General features: G+C 43.7%; 1 protein-coding gene across 7 annotated transcripts in view; it reads left to right on the top strand.

The window, feature by feature from the left end:
• EPN1 (epsin 1) overlaps positions 1–20,505 on the top strand; it is a 35,319-nt gene that overhangs the window by 9,715 nt on the left and 5,099 nt on the right. The window contains exons 2-9 of one of the 7 annotated variants that reach the window (XM_042473005.1): positions 2,412–2,941; positions 4,355–4,604; positions 10,871–10,998; positions 15,096–15,167; positions 16,221–16,307; positions 16,865–17,123; positions 19,778–19,945; positions 20,191–20,292. In XM_042473005.1, the coding sequence (XP_042328939.1) occupies positions 2,714–2,941; positions 4,355–4,604; positions 10,871–10,998; positions 15,096–15,167; positions 16,221–16,307; positions 16,865–17,123; positions 19,778–19,945; positions 20,191–20,292 (1,294 nt within the window). In that variant the 5' untranslated portion in view covers positions 2,412–2,713. Of the gene's footprint in view, positions 1–2,411; positions 2,942–4,354; positions 4,605–10,870; positions 11,011–15,095; positions 15,168–16,220; positions 16,308–16,864; positions 17,124–19,777; positions 19,946–20,190; positions 20,293–20,505 lie in introns of all 7 variants that reach the window. The other 6 variants (XM_042473004.1, XM_042473008.1, XM_042473007.1 and 3 more) reach the window with 6 other exon arrangements.

Below are 20,505 nucleotides of genomic sequence, written 5' to 3'. Positions count from 1 at the left end.
AACTTCCTTAGGGCATGTGGCCACTTTTGAAGGGCTGGGCTAGTGGAATCTTTTGATTCAGAATTGGAAGCCTGTATAGTTAGTGGTTGCACCACAGAGCAGTAAAATCTGGTTTCCCAACCTTTTCCACTCCTGTTCTGTTTCCTTTTAAAGGCATGTGGGCAGCATGTAGTCAAGGGGCGGACAACTGCAGTAGAGTGCAGCCAACTCCCCCTACCATTCCTGCAGGCCACACCTAGGGAAATCCTTCCCTTTTTTTGGCTGTGTCTTAGCCAACATGGTAACCAGAAGTCACATCAGTTCTGGTTTCCATTTTGGCTAGGATACAGGTGGAAAAGGTGGGGGTGGGTGAGTGTGTTCAGTTCAGTTTGGCATTAGAACGTTGAACCATTTATTTTTTAAAAAGTTGGGGGACTTAAAGAGGGACTTGCAGAGGGTCTTTGTGTGCCACAACAGTGGGGTCCAAGGGCCATAGATGTCATGCAGACCCCACTTTCCCCTAATCTGGCCTCAAGTGGAAAGAATTGAGCTGGTCTGAGGGCAGGCCTGACTTAAACATCTTACCAAAGTCATTCTCTCACTTCCAGTTCCCAGGAAGAAAGATGCAGAGCAATAAAAGGTATTAATCAGGAGGTCACCCAGTTCATACAAGAATTCATGGAGGTGATAGAATTCATTTCCATTTAGGCAAAGGATTTAAGATAGGTTTGGTGGAGAACATTCAGATATTAACACTTCTTGGGTTAGATATGCCCTTGCTTGAGGAAGTGCAACTGATTCATTGCAGTCCCCTTCAAGTACATTCTGGAGGTAAGCCAAATGAATAGGAAGTTAAATCCCAGATTTAAAATGTAACCTTTGAATCCATTCTATATCTGTTCCAACCACTTGTAGGAAAAGGGATTATATTTTTCTGCAGTACAGATTAAAGAGGAATGAGGGACTAGGCTTCTCCAGAGGGTCACTCCCTTTTCTCACTGATGGCTCTTCTGGGATCATTTCCCATCCTTTATATAGTTCTTCCCTATCTTGAAAGGGAAAATATCTGTCCTCAGAATTGTTGTTGTTGTGAGTCTACACGTTTCAAAGTTATGGTGACACTGGCAAACCTATCATGGGGGTTTCTTGGCATGTTTCTTCAGAGTGGGTTTGCCATTGTCTTCCTCTGAGGCGGAAAGAGTCTGACTTGTCCAAGGTCACACAGTGGGTTTTCATGGCCAAACTGGAATTCAAACTCTGCTCTTCAGAGCCATAGTCCAATGCTCAAATCACTATATCTCACCTCTCCCTACGTATATCTACACTGTCTCCTAAAGGAACCTTCCTCTGTATCTCACCAGTGGGGTCTATACATTGTGAGAGAATGTGTCTTCACAGCTGTGGCACCTCAGTTATGGAATGCCCAGCCCTTACAAGCCCAACCGGCATCAGTGTTGGCTTTGTTTCAGCACCAAGTAAAAGCATGACACTATTGTTGTGTGCCTTCAAGTTGTTTCTGACTTAGATGACCACTGTATTTTCTTGGCAAGATTTGTTCGGAGGGGGTTTGCTACTGCCTTCCTCTGAGGCTGAGGGAGTCTGACCTGCCCAAGGTCACCCAGTGAGTTTCTGTGGTTGAATGGGGATTTGAATCCTGGATTTCCAACATCCTAGTGACTCCAACACTCAAACCACTATACCACACTGGGTCTTTCTGGGAAAAACCAGGGCTGGAGAATAGTGCTGATTTTGGGGTTACTCCTTGTCCTACTCCCAAGTAAGATATTTTTTCTTAATGTTACTCCTACTCCTGTAGAAACCTATTACTCATTACTCCTACTCCCCAGCCCTGGGGAAAAGCCCTGGTTGCTTTGCAAGGCTGGCGTGTGTGTGTTTGTGTGTGTATAAGTGTCTCTCTTTGCCTCCCAGTCCCCTTCCCTGGTGCAAAATAATAAAATTATTTTTTAATGTTTGCATGTACAATATAATAACAGGAATAAGGAGTAACAAATATAAAAACCTGTAAAAACCTCTTACTCCTTTACTGATTACTCCTACTTCTACTCCCCAGCCCTGGTAAAAATATAGCTGTTTACTAAAACCTTAAAGGCCTAAAGGTTTAACTCCAACAGGCTTATATGGTTTTCAAACTGTCTTAACCTTTTAAAGCTGTTTTCAAATTGTTAAATGTTGAAAATCTTTTTAGATTGTTTAAACAATGTTTATTATTTTAAACTGTATTAATCTGCTCAAATTAATTTTACTTGTACACTATCCTTAATCCAGTAATAGAGGACAGGATTGTTGACTTTTTTGCTCCCACCCACCACTGGAATATGGCCTTCAAAATTTCTCTGCAGTTGACTTCAGTACATAGGCTGGAAAGGTACTTCATTCTTGAGTGAAATTTTTCTCCCTCTTGACTTTTTCAGGTGTTTCTCAAAATGGCTGCCTTGCCTAGGTGGCCACAGACTGGGAATGCAGTGCACTAGGGAGAGCAGACCCATGATATAGGAGCAGCTTGGGAGAGCCCCACAAAGCAAGCTGGGTTCTTTTGTGCTTGGATACAGGGGACCCATTGCCTTAAAGGGTCTTTGGGATTTTTCTTGACCTGGACAGTCTGCTCACACAACATTAGCCAGTTACACCCTGAAGGTGTCACCAGGAAGCTTGTGGTGTGTGGGGGAGAACACAGCTACTTTCCCCACTGCCTGCACCAACCACTGCCACCACCATGTCGACCTCTTCCCTGCGCCGTCAGATGAAGAACATTGTCCACAACTACTCTGAAGCAGAGATCAAGGTGCGAGAGGCCACATCAAATGACCCATGGGGCCCCTCCAGTTCCCTCATGTCTGAAATCGCTGACCTCACCTACAATGTGGTGGCCTTCTCTGAGATCATGAGCATGATTTGGAAGCGCCTCAATGACCATGGCAAGAATTGGCGTCACGTCTATAAGGTAATGGGCACGAGCATAAGACCCTACTCTCTGTGGTGCTGGATCCCTTTTTCTTTAAAGGAGGCCCACCAGCACCTAAGATGGAGCAAAACATGGAGGTTTTAGGTTTTTAGATTAGAGCTCCTCACTTCTCCAGGCCAGCGTGGCCAGTGGCTATGGTGGCTTGGTGAACCTGGAAGTGTAATCTGAAACTAATCTTTCCAATTTTTGCGAGGTTGCTTTGTTTTCTAAAGGAACTCTATCTGAAATTGATAGGTGCCAGTTCACTAGGACAGGGCTGTGAGTGATTAAATCAGGACATGAAGAGAGGTGTGGTATAAACAAACAAACACAATGCATGTACACACTGTGCTGGATACCTTTTAAGTGGGTTCATGGCTTCTTCATAGAGCCATATTATTTAAATTTTATGTCCATTCCCCATTTGGAAGTGCGGCAGATTTCAAGGGAAGGTTGAAGGTCTTCTGCACTTAATTCATCTTCATTCTGTATTGCTGGCTCTGGCCTGCCCAGTTCAGAGGTTTTGCTCTGTTGACCATTAATCCCCAAAATACTTGCCAGAAATTTGGAAACCTTCTGAGTTAGGTATTCTTTTTTTACTCTGCCTTTCCCCCAGGGAGATCAGACAGAACTTGGCAAAATTATTTTTTGGACTACACCTCCCAGAATTTTCCAGCCAGGAATTTTCCAAGCTCTGTCTTCAAGCACAAGGCTAGGCTAAAAGGAAGGCTGATAGGTCTTAGGTCATTAGTGGATTCCAAAGATGAATGGAGATTTAAATGTGGCTCTCTGTAGTCCTAGTCCAGTATTTTGCCATTATACCATGTTGTCTTTTGGTTGAAATTGTTTAAATTAGGGGTGGGCAAAGTCTGGTCCATGGGCTACATACTGTTTCAGGGATTTTTATTATTATTATTATTTGTATCCCAAGGCCCCTCAATCTCCTCTCTGATTTTTTTTAATTGGACAATAAAATCATTTCCCACTTCTGGAAGTAACCAGGAGCAATGTTTTTTTTGATAAAATTGGACACAGATTCAACCCTTCCTCTTCTCAAACCAGACCCCCAAAAGTGAAAGCAGAAGTAGATTTCTGATCATTTCCAGTTTTGATGTTTCACTACTTTTTGGTCATTTTCAAGGTTGCTACACTCCAGAACAGGTCTTCAGAAATTGTTCCCCAGACCTTCTAGAGGTGCCCAACTCTGGTGAAATACAAGCAACTGTAGTCATACCATCTTAATCAAGAACCCACAAATCTCACATTCTGAGCCACCTGAGGATCCAACTTCTACTCACCACTGGTTTTCCTTTATATCCAGCCGTCGTCCCCTGCTATGAGCACCTACAGGAACCTGATGCTCGGCTTCTTTCTTTTGTAGATTCTGAGCACCTCCTCTACTTTCTCTTCCAGGCCATGACACTGATGGAATACCTGATCAAGACAGGTTCAGAGCGAGTGGCTCAGCAATGCAAGGAGAACATCTATGCCATTCAGACGCTAAAGGATTTCCAGTATGTTGACCGTGATGGCAAGGACCAAGGGGTCAATGTGCGGGAGAAGGCCAAGCAGCTGGTGGCCCTTCTTAAAGATGATGAGCGGCTCAAAGAGGAGCGGGCCCATGCTCTCAAAACCAAGGAGAAGCTGGCCCAGACTGCAACTGGTGAGTGATAATTTCTATGTTAGTCTTGATGTAGCCAGCAAGAGTACTGTATGTTGTTCAGATCTGTGATGCTTTCTCTCTGTGATGTTGGTGTGATGTAGTGTTAGTCTTGGGGGTTCAAATTCCCAGTCAACTTCAAAAATTCTTTGGATCTAGTTATGTTTTTAGACTTTTGTATGTTTTATTTACTTCTATACTGGTTTTAGCCAGATTGTTTTAATTTTTAAAAAATGTTATTGTAATGTTTTTAAACGATTTAATCTATGAGCTGCCTTGGGTCCCTTTCTGGGAGAAAGGCAGCATAGAAATGAAAATAAATAAATAAATAATCAATTACTCTTTCTAAGTCTACCCTTGGGCTTTGATCCTGCTTTGATCCTGGTCTCTTAGAATTAAGAGATTTAATCAAAGCTGGAAAAGATTCCCTAACTATACCTAAATGGTAGTTTGTAGGCCAATTCCATTCCCCATAGCAGTCTTAATTGCAGGCTTTTCCCTCATTTTTGCTCATCATTTAATTTAGTTAAGGAGAGTGACAAATGTGTGGTTTCATTGCTACCTCTTTCTTGGCACCAGGAAGTCAAGGGATCACTGCCAGTCTGCTCCTCAAGGGTGTTGTTGAGAAAACATGGTTGTTTCACAGCCTCTCTTTTCCCTCCCTGTCACCGAGTACATGCTCTTTGGAAAAGCTTTTTTGCTAAATGATACGAGACTTCCAGCATATGGCCTGAAGGCACATAACACAGCTGCTTTGCTGAAGAAAGAGGTCTATGTTTGGTCAAAAACTGGAAGGGAGATAGTCTGGGAATCTTCTTTGTCCAACCTCCAGCTTCATCGTGCAAAAGAAGTGTGAAATAAATGTAATAATTAATTGTGGAACCTTACAGTATATGAGGAAACTGGATCACTGTGCTCCCTGTTCTGCTAACAGGAAAATATAATTGTCCTTACCATAGAAGCAGCATTGGTCACACCTGTAGAGCAGGAATAGATGACCTGGTGCCTCCCAGTAGTTTCAAGTCTGCGTCTTTCATAATTACTGATAATTAACCATAGTGATTTGACTGAATGGGGATTGTAGTCAAAAACATCCCCTGGTGTGGAGGTTAGACAGTGATATACAAAGGATTTGCTTTTGGTTGTGTGAGGGTTATCTGACTGTTTAAAAAACTGCAAGCTACCTCTTGTCTCCAGTAGAATCCATCTGTCCTTGCTGGCAATGTCAGAAGCACCTTGCCTGCTTTCAGTTGTTCTGTGAAGGTGTTGGATGAAGGTGTTGGATGTCTGTCTCAACCTTGTCCCTATTCTTTCTCCTGAAATGTATACCTGCTGAATCTCTGGGTGTAGCTGCCTGATAAAAACCAATGCAGCTCTGGTTGTGGAACTTCATCTCCTCCCTCTCAAGCTTGGCAGGTGGCCAGGCTCTGAGTCTTGAGTTACAGGCCTGCTGGATCAGCGGCTGCTCCTTTCCAATGTCGATAACCCCTGGATCAAATTCCACTACTGCTGTTTGCAGAGTTTCTGGTGGGGTAGGTTAAGATAAGGAAATGGGAGTAGTTTTTGCTTCCTATTTTAATTTGCTGAGCAGAAGTATGAAGAATTGCTTAAACAGCAGAGGAATATACTATAATAGAAAAGAGCAAGTGAGGATGCTCTCAGCCCTCAAACTACTTAGGTAGATTATGACCTGTTCTTCCTGGGTTTACCATGTGGTTCTTATTCTTATTTTTCAATCTCACCCTAATTCGATTTAGAGCTTTTTGCTTCTGGACCTATAGCCCAAGATCATACAGCAGCATAACACTCTGCCCATGCAGTTTCATGCCTACACCATGTAGGCCTTTTTATTGTGTGGGTTGCAAGGGACTGCTTCCAGATGAGCTGCTGCTGCCTACCAGTGAGGACTGGAGACACCAGTGAGACAGTTCAAATGTTTCAAACTGACTTGTCTCAGCTTGAAGGGGAAGGAAATGGGAGTGTGCTGATAGACAAAGTACACCCTTCTGTCCATTCCCGCTCAAAGCTGCAATGGTTGAATTGCCCCACTCCTCACCAGTAAACAGCAGCAAGGCTTGATAGCTGTGTGGTAGGGGAGTTTGGGACATTGTACAAAGAACTACAGAATAGCACCTTGTGCTCCATCCCAAAAGAGACATGTACATATAAACCATACTTATGCACATGCAAATTATTAACAGAATTCCAGCCATAGAATGCCAATCTGCCACCTTTCTCCTGGAAAAATACCTTAGGCACTGTCTCGTCTAGTCCTAGTAGACCACAAGTTGAACATGAGTCAACAATGAGATGCGACAACTAAAAAAGCTAGTGCAGTTCTAGGCTGCATCAATAGAAGTATAGCAAGTAGATCAAGGAAAATAATAGTACCTCTCTATTCAACTTTGGTCAGCCCTCACCTGGAGTACTGCATCCATTCAAAAAGGATGTTGAAAAGATAGAATGTGTCCAGAGGAGGCTGACCAAAATAGCGAAGGATCTGGAAACCATGTCTTATGACAGTGGTTTCAAAGTTTTGGTCCTCAGTTCCCTGAATTCCCACCAATCTTAGTCAATGGTCAGGAATTCTGGGAGCTGAAGTCCAGAATATCTGGAAGGCCAAAGTTTGGGAACTACTGCCTTATGAGAAGAGACTTAAATTTAGCCTGGAGAAGAGATGATTAAGAGATTATATGATAGCCCTGTTTAAATATTTGAAGGGATGTCATATTGAGGAAGGAGCAAGCTTGTTTTCTGCTGTCCCAGAGAATAGGACCTGGAACAATGGATTCAAACTTCAGAAAAAGAGATTCCACCTCAACAGAATTCCTGACAATAAAAGCTGTTCAATAGTGGAACACACTCCTTCAGAGAGTAATGGAATCTCTTTCTTTGGAGGTTTTTAAACAGAGGCTGGATGGCCCTTGTATCTTTTAATTCTGTGAAATGCAATAAATTAATATATACAAAGAAATGCCAGCCCTATGGCCTTAGTCTTGAAAACATCTGAAATTTAGAAGTTGGTTTCCTACAGTGGTAGAGTTGAGGGAGGTACCTGAAGTAGGCTATCAAGCTGAGATTGTCTGTCTTCAAATAGGTAGATCCCAAGTGTTGATCCCAAGTGCTAACACTGTGAGTGAAAGGGATGAGCATGTAGCTCAGCACTTGCTATGCAGAATTGCACAGGGGCAGTGCCTGAAATCTGCTGTTAAAAGGATCAAGGAACAGTTGATGGGAAAGGCTTTCTCGAGCCAACACTTTAAAGAGAGTCACTGCCAATTTGAATAGGCATTACTAGATTATATGGACAAATATTCTGATCCACTTTAGAGCTGGAGAAGGCTCCTGTACTTTTAATACAGTAAGTATGTAGAAGAGGGAAGTTCAGCAGGTGTTGTCTGTCACTGAACCAGGTAACAAGTAACACCTACTCATGTTCCCTCTTTTATACAGCCATTAAATTAAGGTAAAAGGGATTAGACTGCTATCTAAACTGGAACCAGCCAGCGGAGTAACTTCCTTGACACCATGTTGGAGTTCCTCCCAAACCTATTAGATACAGGAAACCTCTCCAGTTTTCACTCTGGAAACTAATCTGAGTTTTGACAATTGACATTTTTTGACTACAGCCCCCAGAAATCCCTAGCCTCTAGGGGAACTGGGATCTATAGCCAAAGAGCTAAACATTTTTGAAACCCTGCATCTGGTACCAGACGACCGCTGAACTCCTTGAGGAAACCTCATCCTTGGCAAACTTTTAGCAGTTCATGTTTACACCCACCGACTTCTTGCTTTGCACATATATATTTGACCCTGAATGTTAGTCCCAAGAGCCCTCCCGTGTGATCTGGATGGGATAGTAGGAGCCATGCTTGAAAAAGGTGGACTACAGAGGGCCATCCTGGCTAGGAGATTCCGGGAGCTGTAGTTCCAAAAGTAACTTGTCACATGTCTGTGTTTTGTCTACTGCTGCCACCTATCACTGCTTCATTTCCAGACAGCCATTTTGATGATTCCTATGTAGGTGATAAGCATGCTATGGTTGCTAGGTAACTGCATAGCCTACTGACTTGCATTTTATACCTCAAAGATTGAGAAGAGGAATTCCATCATAGTCTTTGCCTAGGAACCATAACTCTTTCTTCCCCAAAGCCTAGAAAACATCAGTGAGGCCCAAGGTGACTAGACACCTTCCTTTTCCAGGACATAGCCTCGATTTTAGCCTTCTGTCCAGGAGGAATTCCAAAATGTCCTACATTTTGAGCATGACTAAGAAGGCATTTATATTAGTGTTTTTAGCTTTTTATTGTCCTCCTTTTTTTTCTTGAAAGTGCTACATTTTGCAGTGCTTATGGTTAGGACATCTGGCCACCCCGGTGTGGCCATGAGGAAGCTATCTGAAAATTTGGCCCCAGAAGGCCAGTCAGAGGCAGCTTGTTGAATTTTGGGCAAAAATTCCTCTCCCTAATGAACAAATTGGGCTTTGTCCTGCGAAATTACTTCAAAGACTCCCCTTTAGTCTACAGGCTAAATCTTCAAATTTTGTTGCATTTTAGTCTGTCTGTCTGTCTGTCTATCTGTTTATAAAAAAGGGTAAATTTTGGGGAGATCTGTTCTTGAATGTATCCTATATGGAAGGTTGTTTCTTTTTTGAACAGGTACTGTTGATTGATGGGCGCCCAAATGTTGCTTTCTCTTCATGCATAACAACTTTCCATAGCCCACAAGGAGCTTGAAAGCTTGTGTTTTCCTATTTGCTGGTGGAATTGGATCCAGCAATACATGTTGTATCTAAATCAGATATAGAGCTGGGAGAAGTGATGAGATGGAAAGGCAGCACCTCCAAGAACTCAGAGCGGACATTTTGAGTAACTTCTCCAAGCTCTAGAGGTGTGGCGGGATGGACAATGTGATCTCCTCTAACTTCCTCAGAGAGGAAACATGCGCAGACAGAAGGGATTTTCTCATGGTTCCTCCTTTAGGGTAAATCCCTGTCCCCTGATACAGCCTTCCCTAAGACAAAATACTGTAGTGGCTGCGACTAGAGAAGGAAAGCCACTGTTCTTCTTTCCTCACCATCTCCACAGAGGCTGGCTTTCTGCTCCTGATGACACTGCTTGCGCAGTTGCATGCATCCCTGAGCTAATGAAGGATGACAGTTGGTGCCACTCTGTCTAGGGTTTTGTGGAGGGGGAGGAAGAAGAGGCTGGTATTCAGGTCATGGCACGATGTCTGGGCTACTCTCCTTTCTCTAATCCACTTCACTCCCCCCTACCAAGCCGGCCACCAGCTCATCCAGACAACTCTGCCAGGGTTTGGGGAGCTTTGTTCTGCATCTTCCACCAGTAGACTCAGCTCAGTGCATTTCATCTGAGCCAGAGATCATATTTTTCCTTGCTATGCTTAATCATCACTAGCATGCACCAAATTTGAACCAAACACTGCTTGAAGAACCTACAGTCAGAGCACCTTGGTACACCACCTGCTAGACAAATCAGCGATCTGAACACAAAAGTCTCCAACTTGCCAGCAGATTGTGCAAAGATTTGGTCTTATGGCACCCAGTTGAGGAACACTCAGGCTAAATGATGAAAAGTTGGCACAAGCACAACTGTCAAGAGGGTTGTTTTTGATTTTCTTAACTTGGATGTTGTTTACCATTTGAGGATCAGAAGAAGTAGCCATTGCACCCAGCTGTTGAAGATGGAGAGAAGAAGAAGAGCATCACAATTAGTTCTTCACCAGGCTTTGTCTTTCCCCAGCTGTTATCCATAGCAGCCATTTCATTGAAAAATCTCATAGCCTTAAGAAGGTGCCTAAGTTTTCTTGTTTGCCTCTTCCTCCCCATCGCCCTTTCTTGTTGTGTTGTGTCTTTTTAAATCAGAAAAATGACTGCAAGGACTCCCCCCCCTCCCCGCTTGACCTATAAACTGCTCTGAGAGTATTTCTGGTTGTATTTCACAGTGTAAATCCTAATAAGCAAATACTTGATCAGGTGACCAGTGATAGATTCCCCACTACCATCAGTTTGGCAAAATTCCGTTTTGTTTTTTGTTTGTTTGTTTTGTTTTGGACTACAGTTCTTGGTATCTAGGGGATACTGAGAGTTGTAGTCAATATAAGTTCTCCAAACTCTGTTCACCATATGCTGTGGATTGTATTTGTTCTCTCGAATGCTATGAGAAGTGCCTTCATGGAAGGGCCCCTTTTCTGCTCTCCTATCTTGGTGGTATTTACCCTTTCTTTTCCACCACTATCTTGTTTTTCAGTTTCTTCAGCTTCCACATCTTTGGCAAATGCCCCAGTGGAAGCGGAGCAGGCTTGGCCCCAGAGCAGCGGGGAGGAAGAGCTGCAGCTACAACTGGCGCTGGCCATGAGCAAAGAGGAAGCGGAGCAGGTAAGCGCCAAGGTAAATCTGTCACTGGAGGCGCTTTGGCTGTGTGGGTGGCAAGGGATTCTGGGGTACTGTAGATGTTTGGAGAGGTGCAGAGGATCAGTGTACGCCTGCTCCTAGATACAGGCTGCTTCTCAATGCACAAATTCCGATGTTTAGCTACCTTTCATGTGTTAAGACTGCTCATGCAGGCAAAGGTAAAGGTTGATGACACAACCAGATCTGTGAATTGTTTTAATCAGAGATGAACAAGTTGGTAACACCTGGTAAACTGTGGAAAATAATAATATTTGCACATCTTGCTTTTAAAAAAATCCTTATTTGCTTTCCACTCCACTATCAAATGTTAGTGGTGTGGCAGCAAAATCAGTTGTATTAGCAATGGTTATAACCAGCAGTTGGGCCTAAGTCTTCATTAGTTACTTATTTCTATCCTGTCCTGCTGAAGAGGAAATGTCACTTGGCCCTGACTCTCCACATCCTCTCACCCACAACTCATCTTATTCAGGCATAATGTTGGCAGCCCCTGGCATTGCAAATCTGCCAGCCTCCCTCTTATCTGTCATGTTCTGAAACTAGTAGCACCTACACTGAGTAGTAAAATTGTACTCTAAGATTGTACTCTATTTTAAATTTTGTTTCTTTTTCTTTAGAAATCACTTTTTGTAAAAGTAAAAATATCAACTTTATTTGCATAGTTTGTCAGCCAGTGTAGTCCCCACCACAGCCTGATTCCATTGGCCATCTCAAATACAATGGCCAAACACTGAAAGAATTACTTTTGGGGGGTTAAAACTCACAGAATTTCCCAGCCAGATTTTTCCAGCCTCTGCTGTACACACATTTGTTGTGCAGCACTTTGGTCTTTTCTTTCCAAGATGAGACCAAAGCAGACCAAGCACTTCTTTCTCAAAAGCCTCTTCCTCAGCAACAGAAGCTCTCAGAGTTATCCTTTCTTGTAGGTGTGTTGGTTCACTCTAGTATGCAAATCTGGATAATTACAAATAGGAGCAGTTAGGTTCTGCTCAGAGATGAAAATAGGACCTGAGGAATCACCTTCCCCAACATGAGAATGCCTATGCACCTGAGATCCATTTTTATGCCCCTACCATCTCAGATGAGAAAGAACTTTCTTTTGATAATGCCCTCCTCCCCTGGTTGCCTGTCAGGCATCAGGAAAGGACGGCTTTATTTTCACAGGCTTTTTACTTTTTTCTTATGCTGCTGCTGTTATTGGCCATTAAAAAAAAACACACCATTGTTTTATTACCTATTCTAATTTGTTTTATTTGTAAGCTCTCCTGAAACATTTCAGGCTGACTGGCAGCAAACTAATTCATTAAATAGAATAAGTACATATCTCTGAAGGGAGTTGAAGAGGTTCTCAATTGTGTCTTAGCTTGTGTGAAACTGAACAAAGCCCTAAAGGACGATAGAGGGAGAACACAGTCCCCAAAGATTTCACTAATGAATGGGAAATGGTTCACTAAATGGCAAAGGATACTTTAGAGCAACTGTCTTCAACCTGAGTCACCCAGAGTGTTTTTAGTCTATAATTTCCATCATTCCTGACCATTGGCCATGCTGGCTGGGCCTGATGGAAGTTCTAGTCCCAAATCTGAGAGATCCAAGTTGGCAGATACTTTGGATTTATGAGCAACTAACCTCTTGATAAGCATGTGTATAATCCTGTTGGTCCCTGAAAGGGCAGAAAATTAGAACAATCCTGACCAGGCTGCCTTCCGGATACTTTGGGCTATATTTCTCATCAGCCAGCATAGCAGGTTGTCCTCTAGAATGGCTTCCAAAGGATCTGGAGTGCATTGTATGGCAGGAGATGGTATTCAAATATGTGGTTGACCTATTAACCGCAAGCTCTTCTCAGCCATGTTGGGAGCAGAAACTGATCAAGGTTGGAACCATAATCTTGCATTGCATTGCAGCCTGGGCAACAGAATGCTAAGATCTTAGGATGGTTGTGTTTTTTTCCTCAGAACCTGAAGAAACACAAGGGAGAGAGAAAGAGAGACAAATGCACTCTGGATGTGTTTCATACTGACAATACCCAACAGGAAGTGACTTTTTGATTAAAACTTTTCATCCAAATTTTCACTTCATGGACAAGTTCCACCCCTGAGTCCTCAGCACCATCTCTCACTGGAGGAGAGATTAGGATTGCTTCCATCCCCTGTCACGGGGTTCCCATGATTAGCTTCCATCTCCTCAAAACCCCAGGTTTTACCTACCTTTTTCTCTGTTATACAGTATGTTACACATCCCCCAGTATCCATAGAAACACTTGCAGGATTCTTTGGTGACCAGCTTGTTCCAGTTTGCCTGACTCTCTCAATGGAACAGGCAGACTTTGGCAGAAGTGATCTCTTTGAGCCTGGCCCTTGGGTTCTTTTCACTCCCACATGCTATTCGTTATTATTAATTGTTGTTTTTTACTTAGGCGTGCTCTTCCTTTAGGGGAAACAAAGGCTGTCGCCCGTCCAGGCTCTGATCAGTTCCACAGGCACTGAGCTTCAGGGATGCTACAGCGTTGGCTGCTCCCAGGCATTCACGCTACACATGCTGCAGTCTGTCAGGCCTTTAAGCCCCACTTCCCAGTGCTAACTGTTTTGTCGCCTCCTTCCTTCCCCCCCCCCCCCCCGCTCCTCCTCAGCAGAGTGGTTGTGTTTGCTTCCCCTCATCTCCATCCCACCTTTTTGTCAAGTTTTGTTTTACCCTTTAGCTCCTTATTTTGACATCTCTTCTTTTCTCTCATGCCACGTTTCCTTCCGCTGCACCCCATTCATAAATCGGAAGGTAAAGAAGTAAGATCCACCAGATGCTGACAAGTTCCCTTCTTGACAACAAGTTCCGTTTGGGACTATGACACTATTCCCCATCACACATGGCTGTTAATTTGGCCGGGGAGAGAAGGGAGTCCAAAACAGTAACATTCAGGGGCTGAGATTCATAAAAATTTGGCTAGGGTCAGGAGAGCCAATCTCTGTTTTGGAGTATTTTTATTTATTTATGGAGGGAAGGGGCCCAAACTTGACACAAACAGTTTTCTTCCCTAACATGCCAGATCTGTCTGAAAGCATGCAAGGAATTGCACATCCCACCATTTGTGGTGAAACTGTTGTTTATAACACGTAAGGGATGAGTTCGGAGCTAGGATACTCTGGGGGGCAGCCGGGAGTATTCTGACAAGTGTAGATCTGCCCTAAGAATAAGATAAAAACTTTGTGATCCTTTGTAGAAATAGTGACATTAATCATTGCCCCCAACACCTCCAAGAAGACAAAGACTGGCAATTCCAGATTTACACCAGCCATATGAGCTTGATTATGTTTAAACTCTTAACACAGCATCACCCAATTTCTGAGGAGGCATTATGGTTGAGTAGAGTGGGTTTTTTTGTGTGTGTGTGTTTTCTTAAGATTTAGCTCTTTTGGTTGTTATATCCTATAGTGGCACGCTATGATAGGAAGCTAACATGGGATACCCTCCCAAGGATTTATAAAAGGTAACATCTGGATTGCTCTGTCACAAATTCATTTAATTTGCTTCTGTACATCAGAAGAAGAGATGTGTGGCCCTATGAATGTTGTTAAACTATAGCTCATATCAGCCTTATTTAGCATGGTGAGGGGCGCTGGGAGATGGAGTCCACAATCTTGGAGAGCCATCAGTTTCTCATCCCTGCTATATATCAATCAGGTATCTTGTTCCCGAATGAGAGTACCAAGTGTAGATTTCTGTTATTTATATAAAACCACTTATGTAAACAAGGTATACATAGTGATGGGGTTGAATATATACTTTCTAAAGACAGATGGCCCAAAAGAAAAAGATACTTGTTTGGGCCACAATTCCCAGAAACTGGTAGCCAGCATGGCTAGGGGATTCTGGGAGCTGCAGTCTCTCTTTTCAAGAAATGTTTGACTCAGTCCTAAGGGTTTTGCAACAACTATGGCAATGGCTATGTCAAATGGAGGTGTCTGTAGTCTGTTCTTCTTTTCCTTCCTTTCTTCCTTCTTCCTTTTCTACCTCCACTGCATCAAGCTTCATTCCATGCCTCTTATGTTGTGTTTCTTCCCCCCCAGCCCCCTGCAGTGGCCGACGAAGACCTACAGCTCCAGCTAGCCCTTAGCTTGAGCAAAGAGGAACATGACAAGGTTAGACTCTTAACCACGCGCCCCCTCCCTCACAACAGCTCCCCCCAAAATAATCAACTAAACCACTTTCCCCAAGCAGGCCCCCAGCCTCACACCTTTTTTCCACTAACTCAGCATTCTCTGTCTCTCCACATCCCGTCCCAAGCAGAATGATTACAACAGTGGTGCCGTGTCTACATTTTGACTTTTAGACCTCTTTAATTGTCCGCTGTACAATCAAGATTTCCCAAGATGCCTTCCCTCGAGGGAGGCCTGGAGGTAGGACAGGTTGGTCCATGTGTCCTGAGCCTGCTGTGACTAAGCCGTGGCCTGCTGAGAAGTCTTGCATACATCTCCAGAGGAAGTGAGGGGATGTGGCAGAGGAGGAATGAGCAGAGGTGGAGGGGAAAATGAGAGTGTGTTGGCCGGAAGGAGGAAACCATAACTCAGAGCAAGGTTCTCAATTTCTTTCAGGACAGGACTAGAGGATTTATCTGAGGTTGAGAAAGGATAATAGTAAACAGATTCAAATTCAGGAGAAATAAGGGAAGGAAGCCTTCTGAATGTTCTTTGTCTGAGTAGATTCAGGCAGCTGAGTGAGGAACGGAAAATCCAAGAACAAGAAGCCATACATACGTTAGTCAAATCAGTATTTTCCAGGGGTTGGAATCAGGGTGTTGGGATGGAATGGGATGGGATGGGATGGAGCAAATGAAGGCAAGGTACAGGTGGGATTTTATATTTTGTGAAGAACCAACCTGTGGGTTGACAGGTTTTAAGGCATGAGGGCTTCAGGGTTCTGCTATAGTGAGACAGGAAACTGTTAACATGGGCTGATAGAGCAACACTTGGCTCACTCTTGACTCTCTGGAGCATCCCAGGGAAGCTAAAGTTTCATGTACAAAGTGATCAGAAAAGTAGTGTCAGCTGCTTGAAACCTCATCTGGCCAGTGGCCTAGCTGCCACTGTGCCATATCGATTGCTCCTTTGCCTCCCTCTGCTGAAGGTGAGTAACCATTAGGTATTGTCCTCCCAGTTGTTGATGCCTCTGTCCCACTCATGACCCCCTTGCAGGAAGAGCGGATCCGGCGCGGGGATGACCTACGACTCCAGATGGCCATTGAGGAGAGCAAGAAGGAGACTGTGCCCACTAAAGAGGAGGTGAGTTGGGATGAAATGGGCTGTGGGCGGTGATCTATGGCTGCCAGCTGTGACTGTTAAACCAAGCTTCCCATCTACAGAGGTGCCAGTGCCAGATGGCAAGACTCATGTGATACTATAGTTAGAGTGTAGACTTGGGAGATCTAATGAACCATGAAACTCACTGGGTGACTGAGTTTCATGTGTAAAAATATATTTATTTTTTTAAAAAAATAAATTCATGTTTAATTTTTTTTAATATAATCTATTTTTAATAAACTAAACATGATAGTTTTATGCCAAAACTATACGTACATCACAAACCTTATATTTCTAAAATAACACACTGTCTTTCAATCTGCAAAGGCTATCAATATTGTATTGCTTCAGGTTGTTAGGGGGATTTTAAAGGAAGAAAAACCCAATTTTTCCCCATGACATCAAAATCTACAGAAATTTTACATCTCTGTTCCTCCCAATTCTAATCTGTCACTCTTAATTACCACACAATGAGAGAGGTGAAGAAGGGATCCAGTGGGAATATGATGGATTTTCTCTCCCCATCCATCTACTTGCAGTCGTCCCTGATGGATCTCACTGATGTCTTCACCACTCCACCTACTGCTGATCCCTGGGGTGCCACTCCTGCTCCAGCTGACCCCTGGGGTGGTCCTGCCCCAGCTGTATCCGCAGCTCCCACTGACCCATGGGGACCAGCCACTACCGGAGCAGCCTCCACAGGAGATCCATGGGGGACCACCACGGCACCTCCTGCAGCTCCTTCAGACCCATGGGGAGGGCCCCCAACTGCAAGCACTGACCCCTGGAAACCTGAAGGTAAGAAAGGAATATTAACAGAGCAGTCTGGATAATTCATTTTCATAGTACAGTGTGCCCTTGCTATCCGCAGGGGATCCGTTCCAGATCCCGCTGCAAATGGCAAAAAAACAGGACCATAAGTCCCATTCTTCTCAATGGATGGACACTCCCGCTTGCACTGCTGCATGCGTGTGCGTGCATGCACCCATTCAGAAATCTGGAGTTTGCCGTCCATGGAAGCTCAAACCATGGATGACAAGTCCATGCTTGGTGCTGGTGCACTATTAACTTTTTAAACAGATACCCACTGGGCTTCAATAAGTTTCCTTCCTTCTTTACCCCACATACAAATTCTTGTAGAGCAAGGCTGAGGAAGAAGTGGCCTTCCAGAATTTGCTGGTCTGCAACTCACATCAGTCCTGGCTAGCTAAGTGAGGAATGCTAGGAGCTGTAATGCAGCAACATCTAGGAAAACAGCATTTAAGAACCCAGAGGAAGACTACGTCTTGGAAGGGTAGCTATGAAGGAACTAGACAAGATCCTGAGGTGTCAAAATATAACATTGAATACTAAACCCATCATATTTCTGATTTCTGTGTATGCTTGTGAAAGCTGGGCAATGAAGGAAGCTGATAGGAAGAAAATCAGCTTGTTTGAAATTGGTACTGGAGATCCCCTGGATAACTAAAAAAAGACAAATAGCAGATCTTAGAGCAAATCAAGCTTGAACTCTCTCTAGAAGCCAAAATGAAATAAACTGAGGCTATCATACTTTGGACATCCCATGAGAAGACATGACTCATTAGAAAAAATGAGTCATGAGTCACTTTACTTGGTAAAGTAGAAGGCAGTAGGAAAAGTGCATTACAGGTGGATAGTCTCTATCAAAGAACCCACAGCTGTGAGTTCGCAAAACCTGAACAGGGCTGTTGATAGCAGACACCTTGATGGCATTTAATAGCAACAAACATCTAGAGAGCCGCATGTTCCTCATGCCTGTTGTAGGATTTAGTGAAGTTCTTTTTCTGTTGTCATATCAGAGATGGCCATAACCAGCGCATTCAGACCTGAATGGAAGGCACCTTGAGTTCCATGATGGAGGACAAGCACAATATAAATTGAAATCAAGCCCTGTATCATCTTTGAGTTCATCTATCTATATATGCTTCGTGGCTCTCTTAGTTAGCCATATACTGGCCCTGTTTGGTGAAAAGCTTTTTATTATTATTATTATTATTATTATTATTATTATTATTATTTTGGTGGACTGTCAAATAAAAGTCAATATTGGAACATGTTTATTATTGTTCTTTATTTTCTGGTTTTATATGCTGTCTTTCCCCCCCAAATAGGACTCATGGCTGACTTAAAATAGTGAATATTGCAAAATAAAACAAGGGAGATTAATGCACTACACTCTTTTAGTGCTGCTATTCCACTTTTACTGCTCTGACTGCCTCCTGTTGCATTCTGGGATTTACAGTTTAGAGAAAGGTATTTAGAATTCTCTGTCAGAGAGCTCTTAGGCCTTTCTAAACTACAAACTCCAGAATGCAACAGGAGGCAGCCAGAGCAGTAAAAGTGAAATAGCAGCACTATGAATGTAGTGTGGTAATCTCCAGGATCAAAGAGCAAAACAGATTTAAGTTGAAGACACAATCTGAAACAATTGAAATCTGGTTTAATTAACACATCATTGAGGAAAATACAGTATCCAGTTGATAACAAGCTGCTTCCAGAGTTGACAAAAGCTTGTTGAAATTATTTTTTAAAATGATACCTGAAAAAGGACAACAGAGGAGGGAGCCAGCCTAGCCTCCTTTGGTGTAGGACATTTCAGAATTTGGGAGTAGTGTCCAAGAACTTGCCAAATACCTGCTGGTTTAATCCCAGGTTCATTCCCTGAAGTACCTCAAATTGAATTGATTTCAGGAGCCAGTGATATACCTGCCAGGACAACTTTATCAGTCATAATAGTCACCCTGAGTAGCCAGTCAAGGCACCTTCTTGCTTTTTTGTTAAACCTCTTAAAGAAGTGGCTTCTCACTACTGATTAGGCCCATTTATGCTGTTGCCATTTTTGGCTGTAAAGAACTTTAATGCTGCCCTTCTCTACCTGGGTTTGCTATGGCTATGCAGACTGCTATCCAGTGCTTAGAAAAGTTCCATTTTTAACAGCTAACCCCCAGAATTCCCCCACCAGTATGGGTTTTGGCCATGAAAACAGGTGAGTAGGTGTTAATCAGCCAGGTGAGATTCTTTATCAACCTAGCACAGAACTGGTAATGGCTGCCCAGATGGAGGTCACTTCCCATTGGTCATGGATCCTATCGCACTACATTGTAATAGCACTATTATTCCACATTAACTGCCATGGTAACATTCTGTAGAATTCTGAAGTTTGTCATTCAGCAAGGCCTAAAAGCTGACTAAGAATTCTAAATGTGCTCCCTAAATTGCAAATCCCAGGATGCCGTACTGCCATGTTGTGATGGTAGTTAAAGTGTAATAATACTTTATAACAGTGTAGTGTGATAGGGCCCCATGTCAGCCATTTCAGTCCAAAAAGTAGCTCTTACACATTTTGCAGTCTTCTTATTCTAATCTGCTGGCTAGCAGATGGACTGTGTTCTCTGCTGTTTTAAAAAATCATCTCTAACTTTTCTTCCCAGGTGGGGTTTCTGCTGGGACAACAACAGCCCCATCCACAGACCCATGGTCATCCACTCCAGCTCCTGCATCCCAGGGGAAACCAGCACCTGATCCTTGGGCTCCAGCATCTACATTTTCAGATCCCTGGAGTGGTTCCCCTTCCAAACCCAGTACCAATGGCACTGCAAGTGAGGCTAAAGAGTGGGCTGGGGAGCTCTGAACTATGGGGACAAAAAGAGGAAAAGAGATTCAAGAGGACAGAATTAGGCTGGGAACCTTGGTGTGGTATCCTGGTGGATCAGATGTGAAGGGGGAAGTGGATCCCAGATCAGAACTGTGGTTGGGGATAAGCATGGTATGGGTGCCTTTCCTCACTCCCTTTTAATCCAGCTGCCCCCTTCCTCCCCCTTCTGCCTTGTCCTTCCCCCTCCAGCTGGCGGAGGCTTTGAGCAGTTTGGTGGTCCTGGGGACGGGGATGAATTCTCAGATTTCGACAGCCTGCGCCCATCGCTGCCCAAATCCGGGAGCAGCACAGGTGAGCCCTGCTTCCTGCATGGCTCTTTTGCCTTCCCTGCCTCTGGCTCCTCCCTTTCCTCTGCATGGCTGTCCACCTCTCACCTGCCTGCACGTCCCGGACTGATCCTCAGATTAATCCAAACTTATGGTTTACTGTTCCACACTGGACCATTTAGATTCAGTTGACCTGGAAGATTTCCACACACTGCTACTTAGACTCTCTCCTCGCCCT

This window comes from Sceloporus undulatus, chromosome 6, assembly GCF_019175285.1.
Source record: "Sceloporus undulatus isolate JIND9_A2432 ecotype Alabama chromosome 6, SceUnd_v1.1, whole genome shotgun sequence".
In the NCBI taxonomy this organism is placed as follows: domain Eukaryota; kingdom Metazoa; phylum Chordata; class Lepidosauria; order Squamata; family Phrynosomatidae; genus Sceloporus; species Sceloporus undulatus.
The sequence above is the reverse complement of the archived record's forward strand: the minus strand, read 5'-3'. Positions and strand labels throughout refer to the sequence as shown.